Source organism: Triplophysa rosa, linkage group LG25, assembly GCF_024868665.1.
Source record: "Triplophysa rosa linkage group LG25, Trosa_1v2, whole genome shotgun sequence".
Classification (NCBI taxonomy): Eukaryota; Metazoa; Chordata; class Actinopteri; order Cypriniformes; family Nemacheilidae; genus Triplophysa; species Triplophysa rosa.
The window spans coordinates 12,274,688-12,299,365 of record NC_079914.1 but is presented as its reverse complement, the minus strand read 5'-3'; the positions used below and the strand labels follow the sequence as shown (position 1 = coordinate 12,299,365).

The following is a 24,678-nucleotide window of genomic DNA, read 5'->3' as shown; positions in this document are numbered from 1 at the left end:
TTTAAGTCAGTTACGTAAAAAGGTAGATTGGTCTAATTGTAATGTGAAAAGTAAGACTGATTAGTCCTAACCAGTGTTGGGTAGGTTACTCTGAAAAAGTAATTAATTACTAGTTACTAATTACACATTAGATTACTGTACAAGTTACTCTCTTCAAAAAGTATTTAATGACTTATTACTAATTACTTTCTATATCCTACATCAACCTTGATGAGTTAAGTGATACAAGGATAGACATGAAACGGCTCTTTTCATTCATTCAAATAAATAATATAAAACTACATAAAGTATTATTATTAATTACAAATGTGAGAATTATACATTAAAGTATGGATTTTAGTTAGACTTTGAATTTTGATGTACACATATTACACATATATTATATTTAGTTTAATTACATCAGAACTAATTAAATTACAGAAAAAATAAGAGTAATCCCTTACTTTACTTTTTCAAGGGGAAAGCAATTAAATTACAGTAACTAATTACTTAGTAACTAGTTACACCCAACACTGGTCCTAACTAATTGCTAGTCAGTGAGACTAGTGGTTAAGACGCAGTCTTAACTTAGCGGCTAAGTTAATGCAACTCGCCTCTCGAAACATCTGCGGTGTAAAAACATCTGATAAACGTCTTCGAAAAGGTGGTTTTACCTACATTCAAAATCATAAACATCTTACAGACATCTTCTAGACGTCTTTATGACATTTACATCTTGCAGATGTAAATGCAGACATCAAATAGACGTCTCCCAGATGTGTGCTATCAAGGAACAAAATCTAAAGTTCAACTTTATCCTGATATTTATACAGGATAAAGTTTAATATATATATATATATATATATATATATATATATTTCTTGCACTTTTCTCTCATGGGTCATATCGTCCCTGATTTCAAGTTCCTCAGTCGTAAGCAATTTTGCCAGACATCTATGTTGACACCATTCCTCATGCGCTCACCTTTACGCTTGCTCACAGTCGCTGCTGTCCGATAGCGAAAAGTTGCCCTTGTCCATTAGCTGAACCGCACTGCATCTATGTTTCCTCACTCAGCAAAACAATCGCCGCCCGTGAGTTTTAATTTCCAGCATCCCTCACTGTCGAAGACTCGCGTAGTGAGCGAAGAGATCCATAATAAAAACTTTATTGCTCGTTGGTGAGGAAGGAAAGTAATTACAGACTTTATAAGGTTATCAATTCTTTGGATTTTTATTGATCGCTCCGAGGAACATTTTACACACCGGACAGATAATGGGCAGGGTCTCAAGGGTGTGTTTTGGAGATGTGTGTGTGGAATTCCAGAGACGTCTCGCTGAGATATAAAGCTGCCTCGCCTTTAATCTTATTTTTCTTGACAGTGCACTTTCTCGGGGCTCGGACCAGGCATGGTATTACAAATGCTGACCGCTAATGACTTTAGAGTAGATATAAAACGGTCTGGGGATCTATAGGGTGATTGTATCTCAATTAGATCACTGTTAGGGGTTTCACAATATACCGGTGTGGACAATAACCGTGATATCATGATTATCGATTTTGTGTTAATACTAATATGATAATATGGTAAATAATTCGGCACAAGATTAAAGACTTGCCTTTAAGAGTCACAATAGCTACTCTCTCTCTGCCTCCCTATAATTATATTTTGAGTGCGATTCATTGACAAAAAAAGAGAAAACACAAAATAAACTAAATATAGGATGATTTTGATTGAAAGCATTATTTATCAAAAAATGTAAATTATTTTGGTCACGATAACCATGTAGTGAAAAGTGATATCGTGACGGCCCTAGTTTCAACATCAGTCAAAGATCACATCGGATCACATTCTTATTTTTATTATTAATTACATAGTTTGATCAAATTTGTAAGGATACCTTTGGACAAACTTCCCAACTTGTTGATTTAATTTGAATTTCCGGGAGATTCCTGCTGGTAGATGAGGTTACTACTTATTTAAATAAAGTAAATATTTATATAATATAGAGTATTTAATTAATAATAATAATAAAAAGAAAAGAAAAATAAGCCCAAATTTGCTATAAAAATTGTATTCCAATGGCAGCATAAAAAATCCTAATTTTATCAATGCAAGCTGAAGTGGTGACTTTTAAAGTAGTCTGATGTAGACCAGAGCTGCAAAAGCATTCATGACGTTTGTTTCTTGACCTTTTGCAGAAAAAGCAGCTCAGAGCCATCGTCATTACACAGACACACACACTCAATCAAACGCATTCAGATTTTTTTTGCTGTGACCTATCTTTTCAATAACTATGATTTCAAACTTTCAAAAAAGAAAAGCTAATCTTTGATTCGAGCGAGAGACAGCAAAGTACTTTAAGCAATAGTGAAAAACTTCGAAACCCTGGAGGGATGCTTGCCCTAATAGCATAGTTGATTTTTGCGTTATGAAGGTTTTCGCACTGTACTAAAAGGCCAGGGGAGAAAAAGAAATCTTTTCTGCCGTTCGTACAAACTACAGACCACCTTGTGCCATTTCAAATGACATTTTGAAAATCCCGGAGCATCGAAGGCAAATCATTTCTTTGACACAGGGACTGCATGAGGGAAATAATGTCTTTCTCTGAATTTTGCCCTCGATGGACGTACTACTGCATAGTGCAAAACTGGCCACAGTTCTCCCAAAACATGCTCTGTATTACCTTAAAGGTGACTGGTGCAGAATTGCAAAAAGAATGTATGTTTAATAGTTGTTTAACCTTGCTATTTGTAGTTAAAGGGATTCACCCAAAATCAAAATACTGTCCTGAATGACTCATCCTCAAGTTGTTCTTTGTTTGGTTGAACACAAAGGAAAGATATTTGGAAGAATGTTAGCAACTGAGATTTCTGGGGCACCATTGACTACCATAGTAGAAAAAAAACATTGTATATGTTATTGTTCTGTTGAACACAAAAGAAGATATTTCGAAGAATTTAGAAAAAACTTACTGTTCTGGGTCACCTTTGACTGCCATTTTTTCTCTAGTATGGTAGTCAAAGGTGCCCCAGAAATCTCAGTTGCTAACATTTTTCTAAATATCTTTTTGTATAAAGAAATGTATACAGGTTTGAACAACTTGTAGTTGAGTAATTCATGACAGAATTTTCATTTTTGGGCGAACTACCCTTTAAGGTCATACAAAACAACCAATCAGGGTTCGTGTATTTCAGGGGTGGTTCATTTAAAGCAGATTATACCACAATATCTTAGAGGTTCTCCTGCAGATCAGTGGATCGGTGAAATCAAGAATTTACTGTATGACAGATGATGTTTGCTTTATTGTTCCTGCTGCTGATGTAACCGTGAGCCCACTAACTCTACCAGGAATATGAAAAACAGCTTATAACTCTCTTTTTCTACTTGCGTATCAAGTTTGAAAGATTCTGGTTTTATGAAGAAAACCTCCTCGGAGGATGTCAGCTGTTTGAAGACATTTGTGTCGAGCGGTACATTATGCCCCGGTAATTTAAGTCGATCTAATGTGTACTGCGCTTTGATCTGCAAACGCAGTTTATTTTAACTGCGTTTTAATCAAAGTTATATCAACTCAAATTGCTCTCTGTGCACCCGGGAAAAAAAAACGTGTCCTTTGATCAGCCGTCAAAGAGTCATCATGGAAATGATGGGCTGTATGTCAGAGTGGTATTTAAAAAAAATGCTGGGTTAATCTCAAGAAAACCCTGTAAATAAACAAATAAAAAATAGTAAAAAATATAAACAGTTGACCCTTCGCAAGAAGTTTGATTGACAGGCGATCTGACCAATCATAACGCTTATTTTATGTGCCCCCGTGACTGACCGTGATATTTCCCTCCCATATTCTCATTACTGTTACCTTTGAGCTTTTTTTTATGTGTTTTGCTTCAGTCTAAATAGTTATTTTCAGTATTGTACAGTAATTTTGTACTGTAATGCAAAGAATTTCTTCATTAAATAAACGATTAAGTGCAGTACAACAAAGAGTGGCATTTCTTTTCACATTAAATGAAAAGTGAGATGTGTTTGCATTCTGGTAATGTGCATTCGGGGACGCATAATTGTCATGACAATAACACCGGTAGCTAAGAAAATGATTAATTTCCTTTCAAAATATAATTTCTTATTTCAGCTATTAAGAAAGGGCTTACACAACACTTAAAGACGCTTGAATAAAATGGAAACAGCATCATCTGCTTTCACAAAGCATCTAACAGCTTGAACTTTCAACTGAAGGCTGTGCCAAAGCTTTATCACTAATTCTGCCGATCCTATTTGGGGCATTTTGGAAATGTGGCTCGCTCAGCTCCAGAGCGCAATTGGAGACAATAGATTCCCAGAGGTGTGGGAATACCGTCGCCATTCGGATAATGAAAAATGATGAGATAAACCAATATTTGCTCACACCCAAACCTGCGCTAATTTCCGGATGGCGTCAACTCTGCACCCATGGCGACGCGGGCAGAGATGGTTTTGGGGTGAATTATCTCTGGTTCCGCAGTGCTGGAGATGGAGAAATTGGATTAAATTCATGCCACTCAGAACTGTCCTCCGGACATGTTAACACACACACACCCTCAAGTTTGGCTTCATGAAAATATAGGACTCAAATCCACGCTAAGCTGCTTTGCAAAATCACATTAAGACATTATTTAAGGCTAAACACATTTAGCCTTATCAACAGCTCATACATCCAGATGTTCTGATGAATAAACAACATCTTCCCTCCGTAAAATGAAAATTAAAAACTAATTTGTGTTACATTTTAGTCGAGTGACACAAGGCTTGGCGTGTAAACAAACGATACACAACAATGACCTGTTTAAAGCAATTTAACTGTGTTTTACATCACAATTGAGCATAAAGGTCAACATAGGTTCTTACAGGAGCAATTCACCCAAAAGTAAAAAAGTCTGTCATTTACTTACCTTAATGTTGCTCCAGATTGATGATTCTTTATAAATACCCGTTTACCTGTTTCCCTCATAGCACACATACATCTGGGAGACGTCTGTTTGACGTCTGCAATTACATCTGTAAGATGTGTTTTTATTGTTTACTCGTCTGCACTACGTCTTTGAGTCGTTTCCTGTCAGATGTCATATAGACATCTAGAAGACGTCTGTAAGATGTGTATGATTAACAATGCATGTAAAACAGCCTTTTCTAAGACGTTCATCCGATGTTCTTAAACAGCAGATGTTTTCAAGATCTTTAGCAGACATCTTATAGACGTACCTGGTTTCTTTCCAACAGAAGAAACTCCTTTTTTCTTAGCAACTTAGCAATTCAGCTATTGACACGAATCATTAATTGTCTTGCAATATTACAGTGATGTCTGACAGAGGATGTCTTTGTTTCAGAACCTCAGACGAAGGTTGACCTCTCTAAACAGGCCTGATACCCGTTCTGTCATAGCTGTCTCTTTTATTCCCCCTAATGGTTTCCTCGGAGACGAGGAATCAATGCGAATTGATGCATTTGAAGATGATTCACGGCCAAGCTGAGATGAATCAAATCTGTTCCATTGTGTCATTTTTACACAAAGCGAAAGCGGACAGTGTTCTCTGAAAGCTCACTTCAGGTAATCGCTTGATTCTCAATCATATTAAACTATTTAATACAACAAACAAATGAGTCGCTTACACCTCGGGTAAGGTCATTTTCGCATGTCGTTAGCTAGGCTATTACGTTTGAGACATTTCAAATCGCATTCAGTAGATCTGACAGGAATTGCCATGATTACGCATGATTTCCATATGTTAGGTTCGCCGGTGTTCGGAAAGCCAGAGAGCTCAAATACGGCGGAGTAAATAGCTTAGAAACACTTTTAGAATCCACTTTTTTGTTTGAGCGTCTCGCTTCTAAATTGTATTTTGCATGGCCGCATACAGTCGCGAGCTCGGGTACGGGCTAATTCCCCTAGCGCGTATGCTATATCGGAGCTTTCTTTGAAAGTTTCCTGCTGTTGTTGACACTTTATTTCAGCTCAACTCTCGAAGGGGGCGACGCCGTTCACCACTAATTAGAAAGTGTTTTCATCCAGCCCTAATCAGGTCACTGGCTTCCGTAGTACCAAGATGTACCAGTTTCCACAAATTGCTTTGGATAAAGAAAGTCTTGGTGCGTTTGTGCTGATCTGTGGATGTGGGTTTTAATTTGAAGGCTCTGGCTTCTCGTGGCTATTTTTGAACGTCTACAACAACAGTGGCAGTTTGTTTCTCTTGTTCCGTACGTGGAATGTCGCCGAAAGCGCGATGTTTACGTTATCCAGAAGACGCTATGCGTAGCGTTCTCCTCTGTGTATTTTTAGAGTTTTGTGATAATACTGTGTCCACATGACATTCTGGTCAGCAAACACATTTCAGATTATTTAAATATGTGATGTGGGAATACCGACTTGAAGGGGAATTTAAAAGGGTTCTGCAGGAGTTAGATATAAATATCAGTGGGTATCAAAAGCCGTGTAGTAAAGATGGGGATTTTTAAGCAATTCACAATTTACTTGAAATGCTCCCGCATTCATAATCTATAGACTTACAGTTTCACATATACATAATGAAATATAATACATATAATTATATTTAAAATAAATTTTTGTTATGGTTATGTTATGTACGTAGTGTTCGCTTATAAATATTCGTAATGATAACCATGTACCCTGTTGACCTGAACTGCAGTGACATGGCTCCTATTCTTGGCTCAAGTCAAACACGACGGTTGTTCCATATAATATTACGTTTCTGCAACGCGATCTGTTGAGGATTTAAATAATTACTAAGAGAAGTAATAATTAAGCTTCTCGGGATAGCGAAACGGTCACAAATACATTAATTAACCTTCGCATCGGTATCTACTCATCTATAGATATTAATATCCATTTACGTCTGTGGAAAGTGCAGGGAAATGTTTATTTTATCATTCACTTTTCCTTCTTTATATTTACAGCAAAAGTACATCAGATTGCTTTTTAAAACTTACACAAAAACCTATCTTATATACATTGTTGCATTTGCACATTTGATAAATACACATTGGAAATTCAGAAGAATTGACAAAATACAAAAACAACAAAATGGCTCCTTGAAATAGACACCCCAAAATAACTCACATTCATCTTTGTTAGTACACGAGTATTCTGTAAGGCACATAGTGAAGTAAAAAATGTAATACTCGAGAGCACTCTACATGGAAATCTGTTTTCTTTTTTGGAATGGCTGAGGATGAAGCTGTCAGAAAGAAAAGGACATCTGGAGATGTGGATGTTATATGAGAGGGAAAAGCAAGAGGAGGCACGACAGATCCTTCTGTCTCTCACAATGATGCACTTCACACAAGAAATGTCCCGACAGACGTGCTGAAAGAAGATACTATGATTCCTCTGTAAAACACAACGTTTTCAACAGCAAATTCACTGTAAAACACTGATATGAACGTCTTTGATAACTTGACGCACACAGATTCTGTTCACTTCCACTTTTTCCTTCGATGACAGAAAATATGGGGAAAGGACAAACGGAGGTTGGTAAATATAGTAAACTAAAAGATGTTACAAATATATTTGTCATTGTAATCATCAAAATGCCACAACTTGCTCCACCTCTGACACTATTCTTTTCTGATGTCACCAAGCTTTTTTATTTTTAGGCCACACCCCTCCCATTATTGAAAGACCACTTTATTCTATCCAATAAACTCGAATGAATAAAATTAAATTTATTCTTTATAGATTTTTTAAATGCTATAAAACACTTTCATTTTTTTAACTAATATATTATTTGCATATAAAACTGTCAAATATTTTAATATATTTTTTATAACTATTTTTAGATAAAAATATATATATTAATTGTATTAATATTTTTAACCCTAAGTTTCAGGTCTAGTTTTTTTTTCTAAATCTAAACTGAAGTCGTAGCTGGAAAACTGTATAAGTTCTTCAGACATTAATCTTCTTCCGAATCCTCCTGGATGTCTTGGATATCCTGGACTATCTGCACATCCGGGTCACTTTCAAATGTTAAGGCCTCTTCATGGGTGTAGTAGGTGCCTTTCTGATGGGCCATGTACCGGAGAACCACTATCATCAACAGCAAAATCACCACGACGACCGCTACAACCGAGACTCCTAGTTAAAGGAACAGCCACAATCAAATGAGATAATATTACTTATTACTAATTTAGGGACAGTCATCAAATTAACGTTCGGCATGAATTATAAATAGCACACTTGGGGAAATAATGTGTGCCTGTGGAAAAAGGTGGCAGTTGCTATGAGGTTGCTAAGATGTTGCTAGGGTGTCCCGGGTGGTTGCTAGGGGGTTACAGGTCCAAATCAAAAGTGCTCCCCAATCTTAATAATAATCTAGTCTCTATAAATTGATTCAATTGATGCATTCAAAGCAAGTTTAGACGTTTTTTTATTTGCTTGTTTCTTGATCTCACTTGAAAAAGACACTTTGTATCAATGTGTTTAATATTTAGTGTTAGGGATTTGTTCAAGTCACTAACCCTAAATATACCAAATTGTAACAGTGATGCCCACTTGAACGAAGTAAATATCAAACGCATCCATTCAAAAACTTTGTTCTTTGATAAATGTGATCTTACGTGTAAATGATGTGACTAAATATATCACGTTTATAGTTGTATCAGAACTACTGTATGTTAGACATGATTGCGGTCTTACCCAACAGAGCAGCCTCCACTGATTCAAAGATGGCTTGAGCCACATCTGAAACATAAGCCAACAACATTCAGATATGTAATTTCGTTGAATCGACACTGATTGATTTTTTACTGGCTCCAGAAGCGTCTCGCTTTTCTACTGGAAGTGTGAAATCACGCTGTACTTGAAAACGATCCCGGCGCTGTATTTTTAGTGACAGAGCACATGTTGGCGAGGAAGGACCGTGAAGAGGATAATTTAGGTGATAAGTGATGAAGAAGTTGCGTGGAGTGGAGAGCAGATGTTTTCACTTGGGTTTAAATAGAAACATTCTCGTTCATTGCGGGCTTTCTCTTTTAAAGAGTTAAATCCCCTCGTAATTATCATTTACTCTTGTCATTTCAAATCTGTTACTTTCTTTTTTTAATGAAGGAGAAGACAGATTTTAAGGTCAAATTTTGTATTATTGAGATTAAATAGAGAGAAAATTAAGACTCGAAGCGTCATGGTTTGAGATCTTTTATTTTAAGGGACAGTTCATCCAAAAACGAAAATTTTGTCATCATTTATTTACTCCCATGCCCTTTTTAAAAGAAGATATATTGAGAAATGTCTCCATACAATGGAAGCCAATGGGAGCCAATGTTGTTGGGTTACTAACATTCTTCAAAACAGAAGAAAGAAAGTCATACACGTTTGACATGATTTGTGGGTGAATAAATGATGGATGAATTATCGTTTTTGGGCGAACTATCCCTTTAATTTCTCAGTTATCCGAATGATGTCATTCACATTAAGTTGACTTGATTCCTTTACTATGTCAACATCATCACCTCACTTGTGCCAACTTTTATTCGAATTTCATTAGAAACAAAGTACTTAACTGAAACACAAGTGAGAACTCAATTAGTCTCCCGAATGATTGTAGAACAACCTGAAAGACCTCAGCTGTGTTGTGTCATTATGTGTGACATGATCTCGGAGTGTGTGTGTGTGAGTGTGTTTGTACAGCTCCTCAATGCTTCATTACCTTCTACATCTAGGTGTTAGCCTATCATTACAGCATCATTAATCAGAGCTTAAAATGCACTGCCCACTCCAAGCCATTAAAGAGCAAGAGTCAATAACATAGAGCGAGAAGAAGAAAGAGAGCCTCGGCGAGGAAATCATGGTAACGAAGCAGCTGGAACTAAAGGAGAGAGAACTGAGCGAGAGGTGTCTGTGGCTCCCTTCCAAAAACCAGTGAGCTCCCTAAGCAGGCAGCGTTTTAACACATTATGGGTGTGCTTGCGACACGGAGGATATTTGAAAAAAGTGCTGCCTTTTAAGAAAATGAAGGATCCTTAAAGTTTTTTTGTCAGGCATAAAGAACCTTAAACATTCACGGAACTTTTTTTTACGGTTCGACTATACAAAGAACACAGCTAACAAAGAACGTTCTCAAAACTTTAGATAACATTCCCAAAAAGTTCTCTCAAAGTTCTCAAATAGTGTTCTTGCAGTAACGTTAAAAGAGCGTTTTATCAACAATGTACTTTATGTTATTGCTATACACTCTAAAAACAGTATAAAAATAGGTATTAAAATGTTATTTATACATGGTTAGTGGAATGTCGAAAATATTTAGAAATAACGTTTTTATAACATTATTAAAATGTTAGCAAAACGTTCTTAAAACACATGGGAAAGAAATGGTTATTTTGACATTGACTTTTTAGGGAAACCAAAAATAGTTCTTCTATCGCTACAAAACCTTTTTACCACCTTTATTTTTAAGACTGTACCTTCTTTTGGCAAACACTTGTTTGTGTGATGACAGCTTTGGATGGCTGATGCCTACGTAGGCAGCAGGCTAGCTTTTGGGACCGTTTGTTTTTTATATTCCTCTCTCCATCTTCATGTTTCATCACTTGATTCCTTTTTTTTCATTTCGGTTCTATTTAGCATCTCCCCCCACACGCCACTACCCACAATTCCAAGCCTCATTAAATCTCTCGTCAGCGGCTCAACATTACATCAGTCACTGCCTCATTTACACACGTCCATCTGTTTGATACACACACACTCGATGCATGACAAACCCGGCAGATCGCTTCTCTTCCTTTGCTGTTTACCGTTCTGTAAATTAGTTAACACTCAGCTGTGCTCTGTCGGCTAGGTTATATTATCTCTGCATACAGTAGGAATTTATAAAATGATTCTTGTTCTTACCAGCCATGTGGTCCTCCATGGTGTCTGTGAGGTTGCTGACTGAAAAACAGAAATAAACACAAAAAACATTAAAAAAAATATTGTTTTAATAATTTTATTTATGTAGCCTTTATCGTATATAATATTAAATATGTTTTATAATTTTTAGTAAACTTTTCACTCAAAACGATTCACTTTCAATTCACAGCGAGCATTTCCTTCGCTTAAAAAATACAATAAAAAAAACGAAAAAATGTTGGCAGCTGGGGCTCCAGAAAAAACATTAAGTAACATGTTTTGTAAAGTAAAATTACATGAAAATCCATGTATTTGATATATTTTTGCCACAAGATAAATGTTTTACAATAAGACTTTCCCCGCTAGCTTATATATTACCAGTGCACACATGCTTCAAACAAACACACAATAAAAACCTCATATCCACAATGAATTCAAATCAAAGCAACGAGATTCGCACAACAAACGTTTCTTCTTTGATTGTCGACTTAAACGTTGTTTTCAAAACCTCTCTTTGATGCAGAGTGACAAATAGCCCCCCGATTGATCCGCGCACTTCCCCTACAGAGTAGAGACCCTTCAGACTGTCAGTCGCTCCATCACTGTAACCCTACCCACCTGCCTCATATTCAGCACAAGTAAACAATAAGACAAACAAACACCCGGTCCAGATTCACTCCCGGGGTTCCTCGAGGGGCCCGGCTCTTAAAAACGCCCCTAATCTGTGGGCAATTTGTCAAAATAACGGCTTTTGTATGTCAGGCCCGAACAGACCTTGTCTCTTAAAGACAGGCATGCTGATAGACAGCTCGCATGGGTCCTGATGAAGACTCTCTGATGGATAAATTCTGCAAAATTAATGGAAGCGAGAGGCGGCTGTTTGGACGGACGGTTTTCTGATTGCGGAGGCTGCTGGGTGGGATGGTGGTTCACAGCAAAAAACAAAGTATTTTTTCTTGTTTTCCAGTACAAATCTCAAAAAAAAGTCAAGATATATATTCTTGAGGAGATAAATTAAAGATTGAATAAAAATGATTCAAATTCAAATTATTAAAATGATGCGATTTTATGCTTAAAACCAGCAAAAATATCTGCCAATGAGGTAAGACAATTATATTTTATTTTCTTACACTTTATTTTATTTTATTAAATTTAATTACATTTTATTTTATTTTAGCAGTGTGAGGAAAACTCTCCTGTTTTGAAATATCTCTCACAATTGATCTTGCGATGGTTGATCACTCACTTTGAATGCAAAGATTAATACACAACTCATGACTTTTAAACATCTTATTCACAAGCTAAACACAAGCAAGCACTCCAGATTTCCAACAATATCTTCCTATTAAAGAAAACTATACTGTACAGGCTCTTTTTGGAAAACTCCACAAGCTTGGAGCTCGAGCACATGACCTCACTCTAAACTTGTGTTTTATGCCGCTGATGCTACTGTAGGTTTTGTTTTCCGCCGGCTTGGTTTTAATGGCGCATCAATTTAAAATGACCCAACATTTACAGAATTCGTACTTTCCTCGCTGAAATCGGTCGCATACGATTTTAACGGCTTTGTTGTATTATTGATGAATTTTGCAGTTACCGTGGAATGATTTTTAAGCCCGGCGTCTTTCCATTTCTGGTTATTCCATTTCTTACATAAGAGTTGAAATGGAAAGATGAGAAAAACATATTTCTTATTCATAAAGTGAAGTAGGAATTGATAGATGTAAGAAATGAGGATGACAGCGGCCGTGCGTTGAGCAGTCGTGAAAGTGGCATGTTTGTTAAAAATATCACGAGAGAGGGCTGCTGACCCATTTGGGTCTAAACCCGCAGGGGGAGGCCAATATTTTTGTTTGTTGTCTAATGCACTTTATGGACTTTTTTGGAGGTCTCTTATGCTTTTATGTACAAGCCAATTATTTGTATTAGGAAGAAATGAATTCCCTTGTTGCTATTTCCAAGGATAGTTACAACAAATTACAGTATTTAAGTCATTATATCATGGTAAACAAAGAATTTACAGTCGCGGTTAAGTTTCCTAAAACCAAATATGTAATTGCAAACGGTTCAAGGTCAGCAGAAAGTACGAGGTTTTTAATTGTTTTAATACAAAGAGACCAATGAGAGATGCTTTAAGACTAAGATCGCTGACTTAAAGGGATACTTCACCCAAAAATGAAAATTCTGTTATCATTTACTCACCCTTACATTGCTCCAAACCTGTATAAATCTCTTTGTTTTGCTGAACACACTGGAAGAAATTTTTGAATGTCAGATCTCACCCACCATTTACTGCCATAGGGAATATAAATACTATGGGAGTCAATGGGGGGTGAGATTTGCCAATCTTCCAGATATCTTTCTGTGTGTTCAGCAGAACAAAGAAATGTATACAGGTTTGGAACAATCTGAAGGTGAGTAAATGATGACAGAATTTTCATTTTTGGGTGAAGTACCCCTTTAAGTTAACTGCAATGCATCATGGAAAGTCAGTGATGTAAGCCCAGATCTCTGGCACCCCGGGTTGAAAACCGCCTGTTATTGCCGTCCAGAGTAATGAAAGTAAACAATCACCCATGAAGAGCACCGTATGAATTTTAATGACTATAAAAGTGTGACTCAGAGCGACTGTGTGTGTGTGTGAATCATTTATTTTATCATGATTTTAATGTACTATGTGATTTTAATAGTTTGATTTTATTTGAAGTTTTTTAACAGGTACATTCTGTATACATTTTGTATGTACCTTGTGGAGTTTTGAAAATGGATGAAAAAAAATAAAAGTACACCTTGTCTTTCTTTTTGAACATTAACACTTTTTTCCTTGATAAACAGTAAGTAAACTTCAAATAAATGACAACTAACCATTTAGAATGAGGAATGTGCTTATTCGTGCACACTGCCTTCTTTCACGTTCAGCTATCCTTTTTGTTTCACAGGTGAACTATGTTAGAGGTAATTAGTCATTCAGTTAATCACATGAGCTGACTGAACTCCTGGCAGCCTATAAAAGACATCTACTTTAGCTAACATGTATACTTGGTTTTGTGTTTTTCTGGGTGTGTGAAAGGAAAGCTGGCCAAAAAGATTGTTTGGCAACATCACACGCAGTTTTCCTGTCATGGATCAAGGGCTGAAAAGGTGTGTTTTCAATTATGTTTTTAAATGGTTCTGCTTTTTTTTAATGAATAATCATAAGAAGGCTTTGTTTCACTTTTAGGCTGCCTTTACTAGCTGTTCTCCTAATATTTTGGAGATGTGCTTTTGGGTTTCCAGGTACTATATTCTACATCTAATTTGGGCACGTAGTTGTAGTAATTCTGTTTTTGTAAAACGTTGTTGTTTTATTTTTCTAGGTGGGGTTTACTCAAAAACCCATCTCCAGTGGGGTCAGGATACAGACAGTGCTTTTGCACCCCGTTCAGTCCAGTCATCTCAGTCGGAATCTCCAGTGACTAGGAGATTTTCTGTTGATGAAGTGGGCTCTAGTTTGATCACTGATAGAAGCCAGATGAGCAGGTCCAGGTTTTCTACTCTACGCCAGTATGTCAAGGGTGGTTTTTCCAGCAGCCAAGAGACATCTCGTACCCAAACTGGCTCAGTTTCTTCAGCTTTGGCCGTGCCCCAAGATGAACACCAGACAAGCAGTTTGACATCTCTTCAACCCCAGGTTTCCTCCAGTTCAAGTGTTCAGAATATTGCAAGCCAGTTAGCCAGTGGACCGAGTTTGCAAAACCAGTATCCTTCCTCATCTCATGGTGGTTCTGGTCTACAGTCGGCAGGTGGTTTCAGCCAAATTGGTTCTCTCCAGCGTGAAGGCATTACCAGTGGTCTTCCATCATCTCCAGGTGTCCCTAGTCAGCATACCCCAGAGTCTCATGTCAAGCTCAGTTCTTATCCCCTAATGGTTTCCAGCCAGGCCACCACTGATCAAACTGATTCCACCAGCCTTCACATGTCTAGCACTCTGGAGAGTTCTGGCCCTTTATTGGGAGTTTTGGGTTCTGCCTCTAGCTCTAATGGTGACATGTTGCTACAATCTCAAAGCTCTTCTAGTCAGTATGCCCCTGGAGCCTCTACAGAGCATGTGTCCTCACCCTCCGTGATCTCTTATCAGCCTGCTGGTGACAAGGGATCCCTCAGAATCAATGCTTCAGGCTCTGAGAACAGCTTTCCCCTTCAGTCGTCAGGAGCTGCTGTACATGTGTACTCTTCAGAAAGCTTGTCTTCTAGTCCATCTATTGAGACTCAAGGCTCCACTTTTACTTCACAGGGCAGCCCTATAACAGAACAAGTGATAAGCTCTGGGCCAGTAATTGTAACCACACAGGAAGTGAGCAGCGGTTCTATTGGCTCCCCATCTCAAAACATATCTAGCCAGTATTCACCTGGTTCCCTGACACCTAGCAAGCTTGGTTCCTTGTCTCTGGGGGTTTCTAGCCAGTCCACAAGTGATCAAGGCCTGTATATGTTCAGTGCTCCAAGCGGGTCTGTTATGACACTAGCAAGTTCTAGTCATTATGTCCCAGTGCAGACAGGAAGCAGCTCTAGTGACCTCTCTTCTCCCAAGCCTCAAGGCACCTCTGCTGTGTATGCCCCTTCATCTCCCTCCAAGTATCTAAATGTTGCAGCTTCATCACCCCAAAGTGTTTCTATCCAATCTGGAAGCAATCAGCATTTCCGTTGGCCGGTGGCACAGGTTGGCAGTGAAGCAGGAGAATCCTGTCAGTTTATGTCTTCCCAGGGAGGCAGCAGCTCTTACAGTGGTGCACTTTCCCAGCCTCAATCTAGCCCAAGTAAATATTCATCTGGCGCTCTTAAACCAACCTCGACCCAAACTGTTTCTAGACCATTAACAAGTGTAGCAAGCTCACGTGGCAGTACTGGTGCTCCTTTTGGTGCCTCTAGTCAATCGGCCTCACAGGGAATGAGTAGCAGTTTCAGTGGCTCCATGCAGTCTCTGGGTACATCTAGCCAGTATGCCCCAAGTTCACCTACATTTTCCAAATTTAGTTCCTCACGCCAAGTATACAGTCAGTCCACAAGTGAGCCAGGTATGCATAGTCAAGTTCCATCCACCTCACAGATTGGCTCTTGGCCTCAATCAGGAGTTTCTAGTCAGTTTGTGCCTTCCCAGGAAGGAAGTAGCTCTTACAGTGGCTCTTTCCCCCAGTCTCAATCCAGCTCTAGTAAAAATTCATTTGAAGCCCATAAACCCACCTCACCCCAAACTGTTTCCAGACCATCAGCCAGTGTAACAAGCTCTCAGGGCAGTTCTGGTGCTCCTTTAGGAGCCTTTAGTCAATTGGCCTCACAGGGAGTGAGTGGCAGTTCCAGTGGATCTGCTCAGGGTACATTTAGTCTGCCTGCTCCCAGTTCACCTACATTTTCCAAGTTTAGTTCCTCACGCCAAGTATACAGTCAGTCCACAAGTGATCCGGGTTTGTATGGTCAACTGTCAGCAACCTCACAGTTTGGCTCTCGGCCTCAAAAGGTAACTTCACAACTTTTACAAGCAGCAAGTGGCTTTAACAGTGGCTCGTTACCCCAGCCTCAAGGATCTTTGGGTCAATACGCCCCTGCATTCCCCTCCAAATACGTAAATGCTCCCCTGGCATCACAAGGTTTGGCCTCACAGGGAATGAGTAGTAGTTTCAGTGGATCTGCTCAGGGTACATTTAGTCAGCCTGCTCCCAGTTCACCTACATTTTCCAAGTTTAGTTCCTCACGCAAAGCATACAGTCAGTCCACAAGTGATCCGGGTTTGTATGGTCAACTGTCAGCAACCTCACAGTTTGGCTCTCAGCCTCAAAAGGTAACTTCACCACAACTTTTACAAGCAGCAAGTGGCTTTAACAGTGACTCATTACCCCAGTCTCAAGGATCTTTGGGTCAATATGCCCCTGCATCCCCCTCCAAATACCTAAACACTCCCCTGGCATCACAAGGTTTTGCCACCCAGTCTGCTACTAAGAGTTCACGTAGAGGGCTTACTACTTTCCTAGGTGGAAGTCAGTCAGGATCTTCTCTCACCTTACAAGGAAGTGGCTCATCGTCCATGCCTCAAGGTAGCATGAGTCCGTTTGTCTCTGGGTCTCCTTCCCAATATTCAAGCGCGTCCTTGTCCTCAACACAGAGTGTTGCCGGCCAGTATAGCCCAGCATCTCAAAGGGTGTACTCTGTGTCCCAGAGGCCACAAAGACTGGAACCATCAGCCTCTAGTTGGACCCAAGGCATTCAGTCCTCAGGTGCAGCTTTGTCACAGGGCAACTACCAGTCTCTACCAGTCCAGACTTCTGATACAGCTTCATCCCAGAGCACCTCAAGTGCGCAGATGCCTAGTGGGTTCTCTTCATCTCTGCCTGCCTTGAGCCAGAATGTTGCACCTGTTGCCCAGAGTGGTCCGATGTCTGCTGTTCGGAGAAGCCAGAGTCCTTTAGGTGGGGTCCAGAGACCGTCAAGGCTATCTTCATCTTTTCAAGCTCCCTCTGGCTCAACAATCAATGGCCAAATGTCTGAACGCTTCTCTTCACACCATGCTGCAGATTCCAGTTTGCCTCCCTCTTCAGGCTTGAGTGCCCAACTGTCTTCAAGGGAAATGTTCTCTGGTTCATCTCTGCCACAAACTGCTCAGACTCTCAGTGAATATGGGTCCCAGTCACATAACCAAGAGAGCACCGCTTCAGTGGCTAATTATGCTTTCCAGATGTTTTCTGGTAACTATGGCCAGGATGCTTCAGTCAAAAAAATCTACAGCTCATCTGGATGATATTACTGTCAAGGGCTAAAGGACATTGCAACAAATGTAACATGTTTTCAAAAGATCTAAATGTGTTTTTAAAATAAATATTTTTGCAACAAAGCTTTTTTTCTTGTGGGGTTTCATTTAAAGACGTTCCCTTTATGTGACTCTTGCCTCCTTACTGTGCTCATTGTTTTTATTGGTAGCATTTGTAGCGGTTTTTGCTGCATGTTAAAATAATGAGCTAAGCTCACCAAATATGGTTCTCCACCAGATCTATCAAGATCACATTCATGAAATGAGTTATTTAAAACATCAATTTCAGTTAAGGAATTAGTTTAGCTCAAAAGAAAATGCGTATAATAATCGATATTAAATACACATATTTTACAGTCTCTGATTAGTAATATAAAGCATAACAATACTTGTATGCATTCGTCCAGCGACTGCATCAATGATATTATATACTTTATCTCATGGCCATAAGTAACGTGACTTTACCAAACAGGATTTAGAGCGAAGGCAGCGTAAATCAAACACAGTTTAAATGACCAAGTATATGAGCTGAACACAGAAAACCCCTCACAGGTGAATGTATATGGTTGTTTATTAAACTATACTCTACATGGTAAAATAATGACGATCACAGAAACAATACATGAAACACAAACGCGCTAGGGAGCGCGGAGAAAGACTGAGAAGAGAGCATGGCAGCTATTTCTGAACACCAATAAAAATCATCTTTAACAAAGACGTACAAACTTAAACGCAGCTATTCTATATATAGAATCGGATACTTGCGAGCTCTGTGCTGGACCAATATCCGTATGCGCGTGTAGAGATGGAATTGTTCAAAAGGTTTCAGAATGCAGTCCAGCTGGAAAGTTCCGGGCCTCGTGACCAGCCGCATGGCTCAAAGACTAAAAGAGAGTTTATGGCTCTTCTTTTAATGATTCCGACCATTTGGCCTATGCCATTTCTCTACACATTTGCATTCAAAGTTGTTCCTTTCTTCCTAGACGCCATTCCAAATTGGCTTCAGGCACTTTGGTGCCAATAGCATGGTTCGAAGCTGAATGCAAAATATTTAGCTAAAGGTTAACTAAGCAGTGGCAAACTGGCACAGATGCGGCCACAATAGTACCAAGTTGTTGTAATACCAAATCATTGGCAAAATAAGGTTCAGTGTGGCGACTGCCTGGCAATGTTGTCTGTGGAAAATGTTTCTTTGGATTTGTTAATCTAAACCGACCAAACTTTGGTGGTAAAAATGTCATAATTCAGTGCTCCGTAAACTGTTTATGTTGGGCGAACAACACCATGGTTTGAGGCGCCCAACAAAAGACTGATGCTGGGGCCACACCAAAAGATTTTTTAAAATCTTATAAGAGTTTTAAACGGTGAGAGACCACAAACATGAGGAGAAAAAATCCTAGATTTAATCATTTTGCTCTAATGTGTGGTGCGCCGTGATGTGACAAAGAAAGCACACCACACACCAACAGATTTTCAAACAGAGTCCTGACTGTGAACGCAGGAAATCTCACAAATTCTCTTGAGATTTCAGAATAAGCTATTTATTATTTCACTGTAAGCTTTCTTTATTATATATGTGTTCATAAACAAATGTGTACATATAACCTTTTGTCATTTAAAAAAAAAAAATTCATCCTTGAGAAATTGCTCAAGCAGCGTCGTCTAAAGCATTTAAGGTGGCACAGCACTAGATATATTTTTATTGCAACTCAAATATTGTCGTATTTATGTCTTCACAGTAATTAAAAAAAGAATATTAATACAGTTTTGTAAAAAAATACAGTAGCTGCTGACATTATCACCCGAAAGAGTCTACTGGCTGGACTAGCTCCACTGGACCTATTTTTTTCTGTTCCACCTTAAAGCATCCGCACACTCGGACTCCAACCACTACCGTCACTTGCACATAGCCTGGTTTTTATTGAAATTATTCGTAATTGCGATGATAGTGTTTGTAATGCTTTTGACAGAAAATTGACAGAATAAAGAAAAGGGTTGTTGAAGTGACAACTACGGTTGTTATACTTCTGTCAGCTGGCTTTCTAATAGGATATTGTCTTGTTCCAAGTGACAATCAACAGAGTTCTTGTGCGTTTGTCCTCGGGGTTTCCCCCACACATCAGGATTTCTGATCGTAAATATTCAACTTGTTGCATTCTTTGAAAAATAACCTACTTTATATAACTTTACACATATACAACTTCAAACATGTACAGTATAATGTCAGTCTCAAAACTGTGTATTTCAACCATCAGGTGGAATAACTTCTGCTTATCAACTTCCATTGTAGAAACAAAACCATAAAGGTGCATTTTGTTTATTTTGTAACTAAGTGAGAAATAGTTTGTGATAATATAGTTTAAATTGCTTTTATTAGTGAATGAAAGTGAACTTGGGTACAGCGAGAGCCTGCGTGCATTTTCAATCAAACGTGGATGCTAAATGAACCCGCGTGTGGTAATTGTGAGGTCCTTACCGAAGTCACTGCTATAATTTAAAGCATATTAACGCGGACTTACTCCCTCTGTCTCGCAAGACGACGAGAGCGAGAAATGAAATCGAGCCGCGAGATCGAGCCATAAGTTCATCACCCTGGAAGTAGTTTGTACCCCTCTGTTCTGCTCATAAAAATCTCACCTAATAGTTTCTCGCTCTCAGACGCACGCGGAGAGATATACACTTCAGATAAATCAAAATGACAAGATGATTGGTTGGGGAAAAAAGCTAAAAGAGCCGTTAATATTTTCCTCGGAGGAATGAAAGGCTTTTTTCCACGCCGGCGCACATGAAGAGACAGCTAAGCAAACATACGTCGAGCCACTCGCTCGGAAAATATACGGCGAGGCGGCGGCTGGACGTTTCTGTCAGAGCTTGACTGGAAGAGCATGATGCTAACAACGTCAAGGTCACGGGTTCGATTCCCAGAGAACGCACATGGCTTTCAAATGTACATCTTCAAACCACTGTACTGTAAATCTAAAAGCATCTGTCAGATGCGCACAGTTAACGTGAATATAAGTTACTTTGGCGGTGAATTGTAGCTTTAAACAAGCAACACAGTGATGTCAGATTGTTTGATAGCACAGTAGGAAACTTTTTATCATCACATGCTTTAAACAATGAAACACAAAAGCCTAAAGTTGAAATGTTACTGAAACAGTGAGTAAATTACAATCTACAATCTGTCCTAGGCTATTTTAAATACACCAACTAAACTTAACTACTTCATTTCTGAAATAACATCCACCATCTATCTATACATCCTTGTTGCCAAGTAACTGTTACTGTGCCTGGTTTATCAAGCGAATACAGCATGGGCTTAGAAGCTGTTAGTGCAGCTCTTACAAGTGTGGAGAGTAGGTGCGATATTTCTTTAGCAGGTTCAGTTCAAATGTGTGGCCGCGCCACAGGTTTCTCAAAGAAAGTCTGAAAATTGAGTGGGAATCACGTCTGGTAATTGCCCGGGCGCTGGGAAAGAAATGGTTTTATTTTTAAACATGTTACTCTTTGAACAGGTTCTTCAGCAAAGAGATAAATGAGATAAAAAGTAAAGATGCGCTGACTTAGATGTGCGAAGTATCGAGATGTTTGAAAAATTACAGATTGAAATCACATTCATGAACAATGAACAGTGCTTTTTTTGTGCGGAGTCTTAATTTAGCAATAGTTCAGAAACCTGCAAAAAGGAAATCAGTTTTGTGCCAGAATGCACAGACATGAGATATGTTAGCATACTGCTTCAATTTCTACAGAAACAAAATGCAAATTTAAAGGGATCTTTCAGAGGCAAAACTCACCCTCAAGGCATCCTGACTGAATAAGACTTTCTTCTTGAAGAGTAATGCAGTCGGAGTTATAATACCACGTATCATTTTTCTTCCAAGTGGTAGAATGGGAGTGAATGGGGGGCAATTTTTTGAAGCTCCAAAAAGTGCATCCATCGATCAAAGAACTGCTCGACACGGCTCTGTGGTCTTAACAAAGGTCTTCTGAAGCGAATCGATGTGTTTAATTAAGAGAAATATCCAGCGCTGTTAAAGATAATGTCTAACTTCCGTTATCCCTCGGCTGCGCATGAACCAGAGGCTTTTTTCTGATATATGATGCTGACGAAAGCTCTCGCACAGAGGAGACGGTATCCTATTGGAACATGACGAAAAATGCTGCGTTCATCACTGGAACTTACGACACGCCTGCGTCATTTGTCGGAAAATCAAGCCTCAGGTTCACGTGCAGCCGAGGGATAACGCAAGTTAGACATTAACGTTAATAGCGCTCTCAAAATGGATATTTCTCTTGAACAAACGCATCGATTCGCTTCAGAAGGCCTGTGTTAAGACCACTGAGCCGTGTCGAGCAGTTCTTTGATCGATGGATTCACTTTTTGGAGCTTCAAAAAATTGGCTCCCATTCTACCACTTGGAAGAAAAGTGATACATTGTATTATAACTCTGACTGCATTATTCTTCAAGAAGAAAGTCATATTCAGTCAGGACGCCTTGAGGGTGGGTAAAACATGGGGAAATTTTGTTTTGCAACTGAAATCTCCATTTAACGTTTTCTTCAGATAACCAGCTAACCAACTTGACCAAATATGCAGTATAAGCCAGTGCAAATTGTGACTACTTCCCTCAATGCTTCAATGTTAACAGCAAATGTTGACGCATTTTTATACCAAACTGTACATAAAATGCAAAATAAGATTTTTTATCATCACACATTCAATTTAACATGTAACATGTCACGTCGCAACAGTACGTGTGTTTGAAATGGTCAGCCTCATCTACAGGGACTTTAATTATTTTACGTGGTGGCTTATTCGTATGAATTCGCACGTTGTGAATTGTACAAAAACAGACAATTAAAAAAGCAATATTGTAGCCCCACCGCTGACTAACATCACTGGCGCAACAGCAAATCGTACAAAAATGTACGAATGAGATCGTACGAATTCACACGAGTTAGCCAAAATCAGCCACGTCGTAAAATAGTTACATTTTTGACGTGAGATTGTGTTGGAAAAACGCCATACTGAAGCCCCTCCTTTAAACCCAACATCACTTGGGCGAAAGCAAATTGACTAAAACGTTTGAATGAAATCGTTCAAATTCATACGAATTAGCCACCTCGTAAAATAGTTGCGAATTGCCGTGTGATTGTGTTGACATGATGTTGTACTGTATAATACATTCTGTTTCTCATATTATAAAAAAAGTAGACAGCATACATTAAATACGCTACATAGTAAGCAGTAAAATATTTATTTTTCCAAACATAGCGTTTTGTTTTAAAAAAATATCTATTTATTCCAAGCACTGTATGTGTCATACAGAAATATGGCCTAAGCTAAAAGAGGACACACCTTCACTCCTGAGATTTTAACATCCTGTTAAAAAAACTCACTTAAAAAGTCCCTTTGCACCCATGACATCACCAGAACACAACAGTTTACTTAACCGAGCTGTAAACCGCGACGCGGCACAGAAGATAATGTCCTCAGAATGACATGTTCCACATTGACTCCTTGAGATTCCTCCGTCAGCTGATGTCAAAAAAACATCAAATATTACAATGTAACATTTCTCCGTCAGCACAGTCGATATGACTCAACAGATGAGCTATGTAGGAAATGACTGGTAGATTGCGAATCAGTGAATCTTATCAGACAACCTGCAGTGCTTGGTTTTGATCAACAGAGCTAAGATGTTTACTAGGACATTATTGAACACAGTTCTGGCATCAGCACATCACGGCCGAGATCCAGGTCTGTCGTGGATTGTAAGGATAAACAGACATGGCTGTTCTAAATCAAATATGATTGTGACAAAAAGGTCAATTTGAGTAAATATCAGTTAATATCTTTTACTCATTCACCCTCAGCTGGATTTTTATGTTTTTAAAGCGCGCTTTCCTGTGCAAAACTCAATGATACGATATTAAGGTGTTGCCAAAGCATTGCTGTGAGGTTGCTAAGGTTATCTGGGTGGTTGCTAGGTGGCTGGTTAACATTTTTCTTTTGTTTAAAAATATTCAAGGAGTGTTCAGACAGGATATGCTAGCTAAACTAAGATTTAAAACTTAAAAAATACACTCGAAAAATTAAAATAAAGATGTGAAATTATGAGAAAACATTTATTAAATATTTTGAAATGTTAAGTTCAAGTTTACTTTTTATATATTTTAAATAATTGTTTTTATAATTTTAAATATTTTTATTATTATTATTTCTGTAAATAATTATTTAACGTTTATACGTTTTATATTCTTATGTTTTATAACAATAATATTTGATTAAAATCAAGGTAAAAAATACAGATTTTTAGTTTTTGAGACCATTGGTCAACATACCAAATCACCGCCTTTCATTGGATTCGTGGGACATTTCTCACAGAAGTCATGTTTGCTGTTTAAACTGATAACAATTTAACGTAACCTCATTGTTAAAGGTTTTTTGATTAAGTTGAATTGACATTTAAAATTAATCTCAAATGAGTGAACACAACGTGTTATCACTGCAAGAGTTCATTTAACAACTGCTATAGCGCACCATCGCTAACAGCTATCAGCACTGTGTTTCAACATGTTTAAATGGGAAACGACAATTAAAGCGAGCTGGTGAAAGTTTCAGCGTAATGAGCTCACGATCAGCCGACTCCAGCACTGAGAGGTTTCATCTTCTATTCTGAGTTCATCTAAGTGAATGTGTCGTATCCCATGATTCCTCGGGGCTCAATGCAGCTAATAACGTCTGAAAAAAGTGACTTCCTTATGACTTCAGATGAATCAAGACGAAGCAGATCTGAGCCAGAAACTGCAAACAGAAGACTTGGGTAACAAACGTGTCTTGTGTCTGAAGACGAGAACAGTGCGCTTCTTAAAAAGAATACAAGCTTATCATACAAGGCATGGCCTGATTTAGATAGAACATTCTCTTTCTTCTTGCATTTTATTTATTTATCTGAACCATCATTTCCCAGCTGTCACAGTGGCGTGTCGAGGCATCTCATTGGCTCTCCGAAGGCCCGATACAGTGGCACTACG

The 24,678-nt window shown here is 38.6% G+C and overlaps 1 protein-coding gene across 1 annotated transcript in view; it reads left to right on the top strand.

Moving 5' to 3' along the window:
* LOC130548350 (mucin-4-like) overlaps positions 1 to 17,801 on the top strand; it is a 60,639-nt gene extending 42,838 nt beyond the window's left edge. The window contains exons 2-4 of the mRNA XM_057325057.1: positions 13,930 to 14,000; positions 14,080 to 14,135; positions 14,216 to 17,801. Coding sequence (XP_057181040.1) covers positions 13,981 to 14,000; positions 14,080 to 14,135; positions 14,216 to 17,628 — 3,489 coding nt within the window. The 5' untranslated portion in view covers positions 13,930 to 13,980 and the 3' untranslated portion in view covers positions 17,629 to 17,801. The remainder of the gene's footprint in view (positions 1 to 13,929; positions 14,001 to 14,079; positions 14,136 to 14,215) is intronic.
* The last annotated feature ends 6,877 nt before the right edge of the window (positions 17,802 to 24,678 follow it).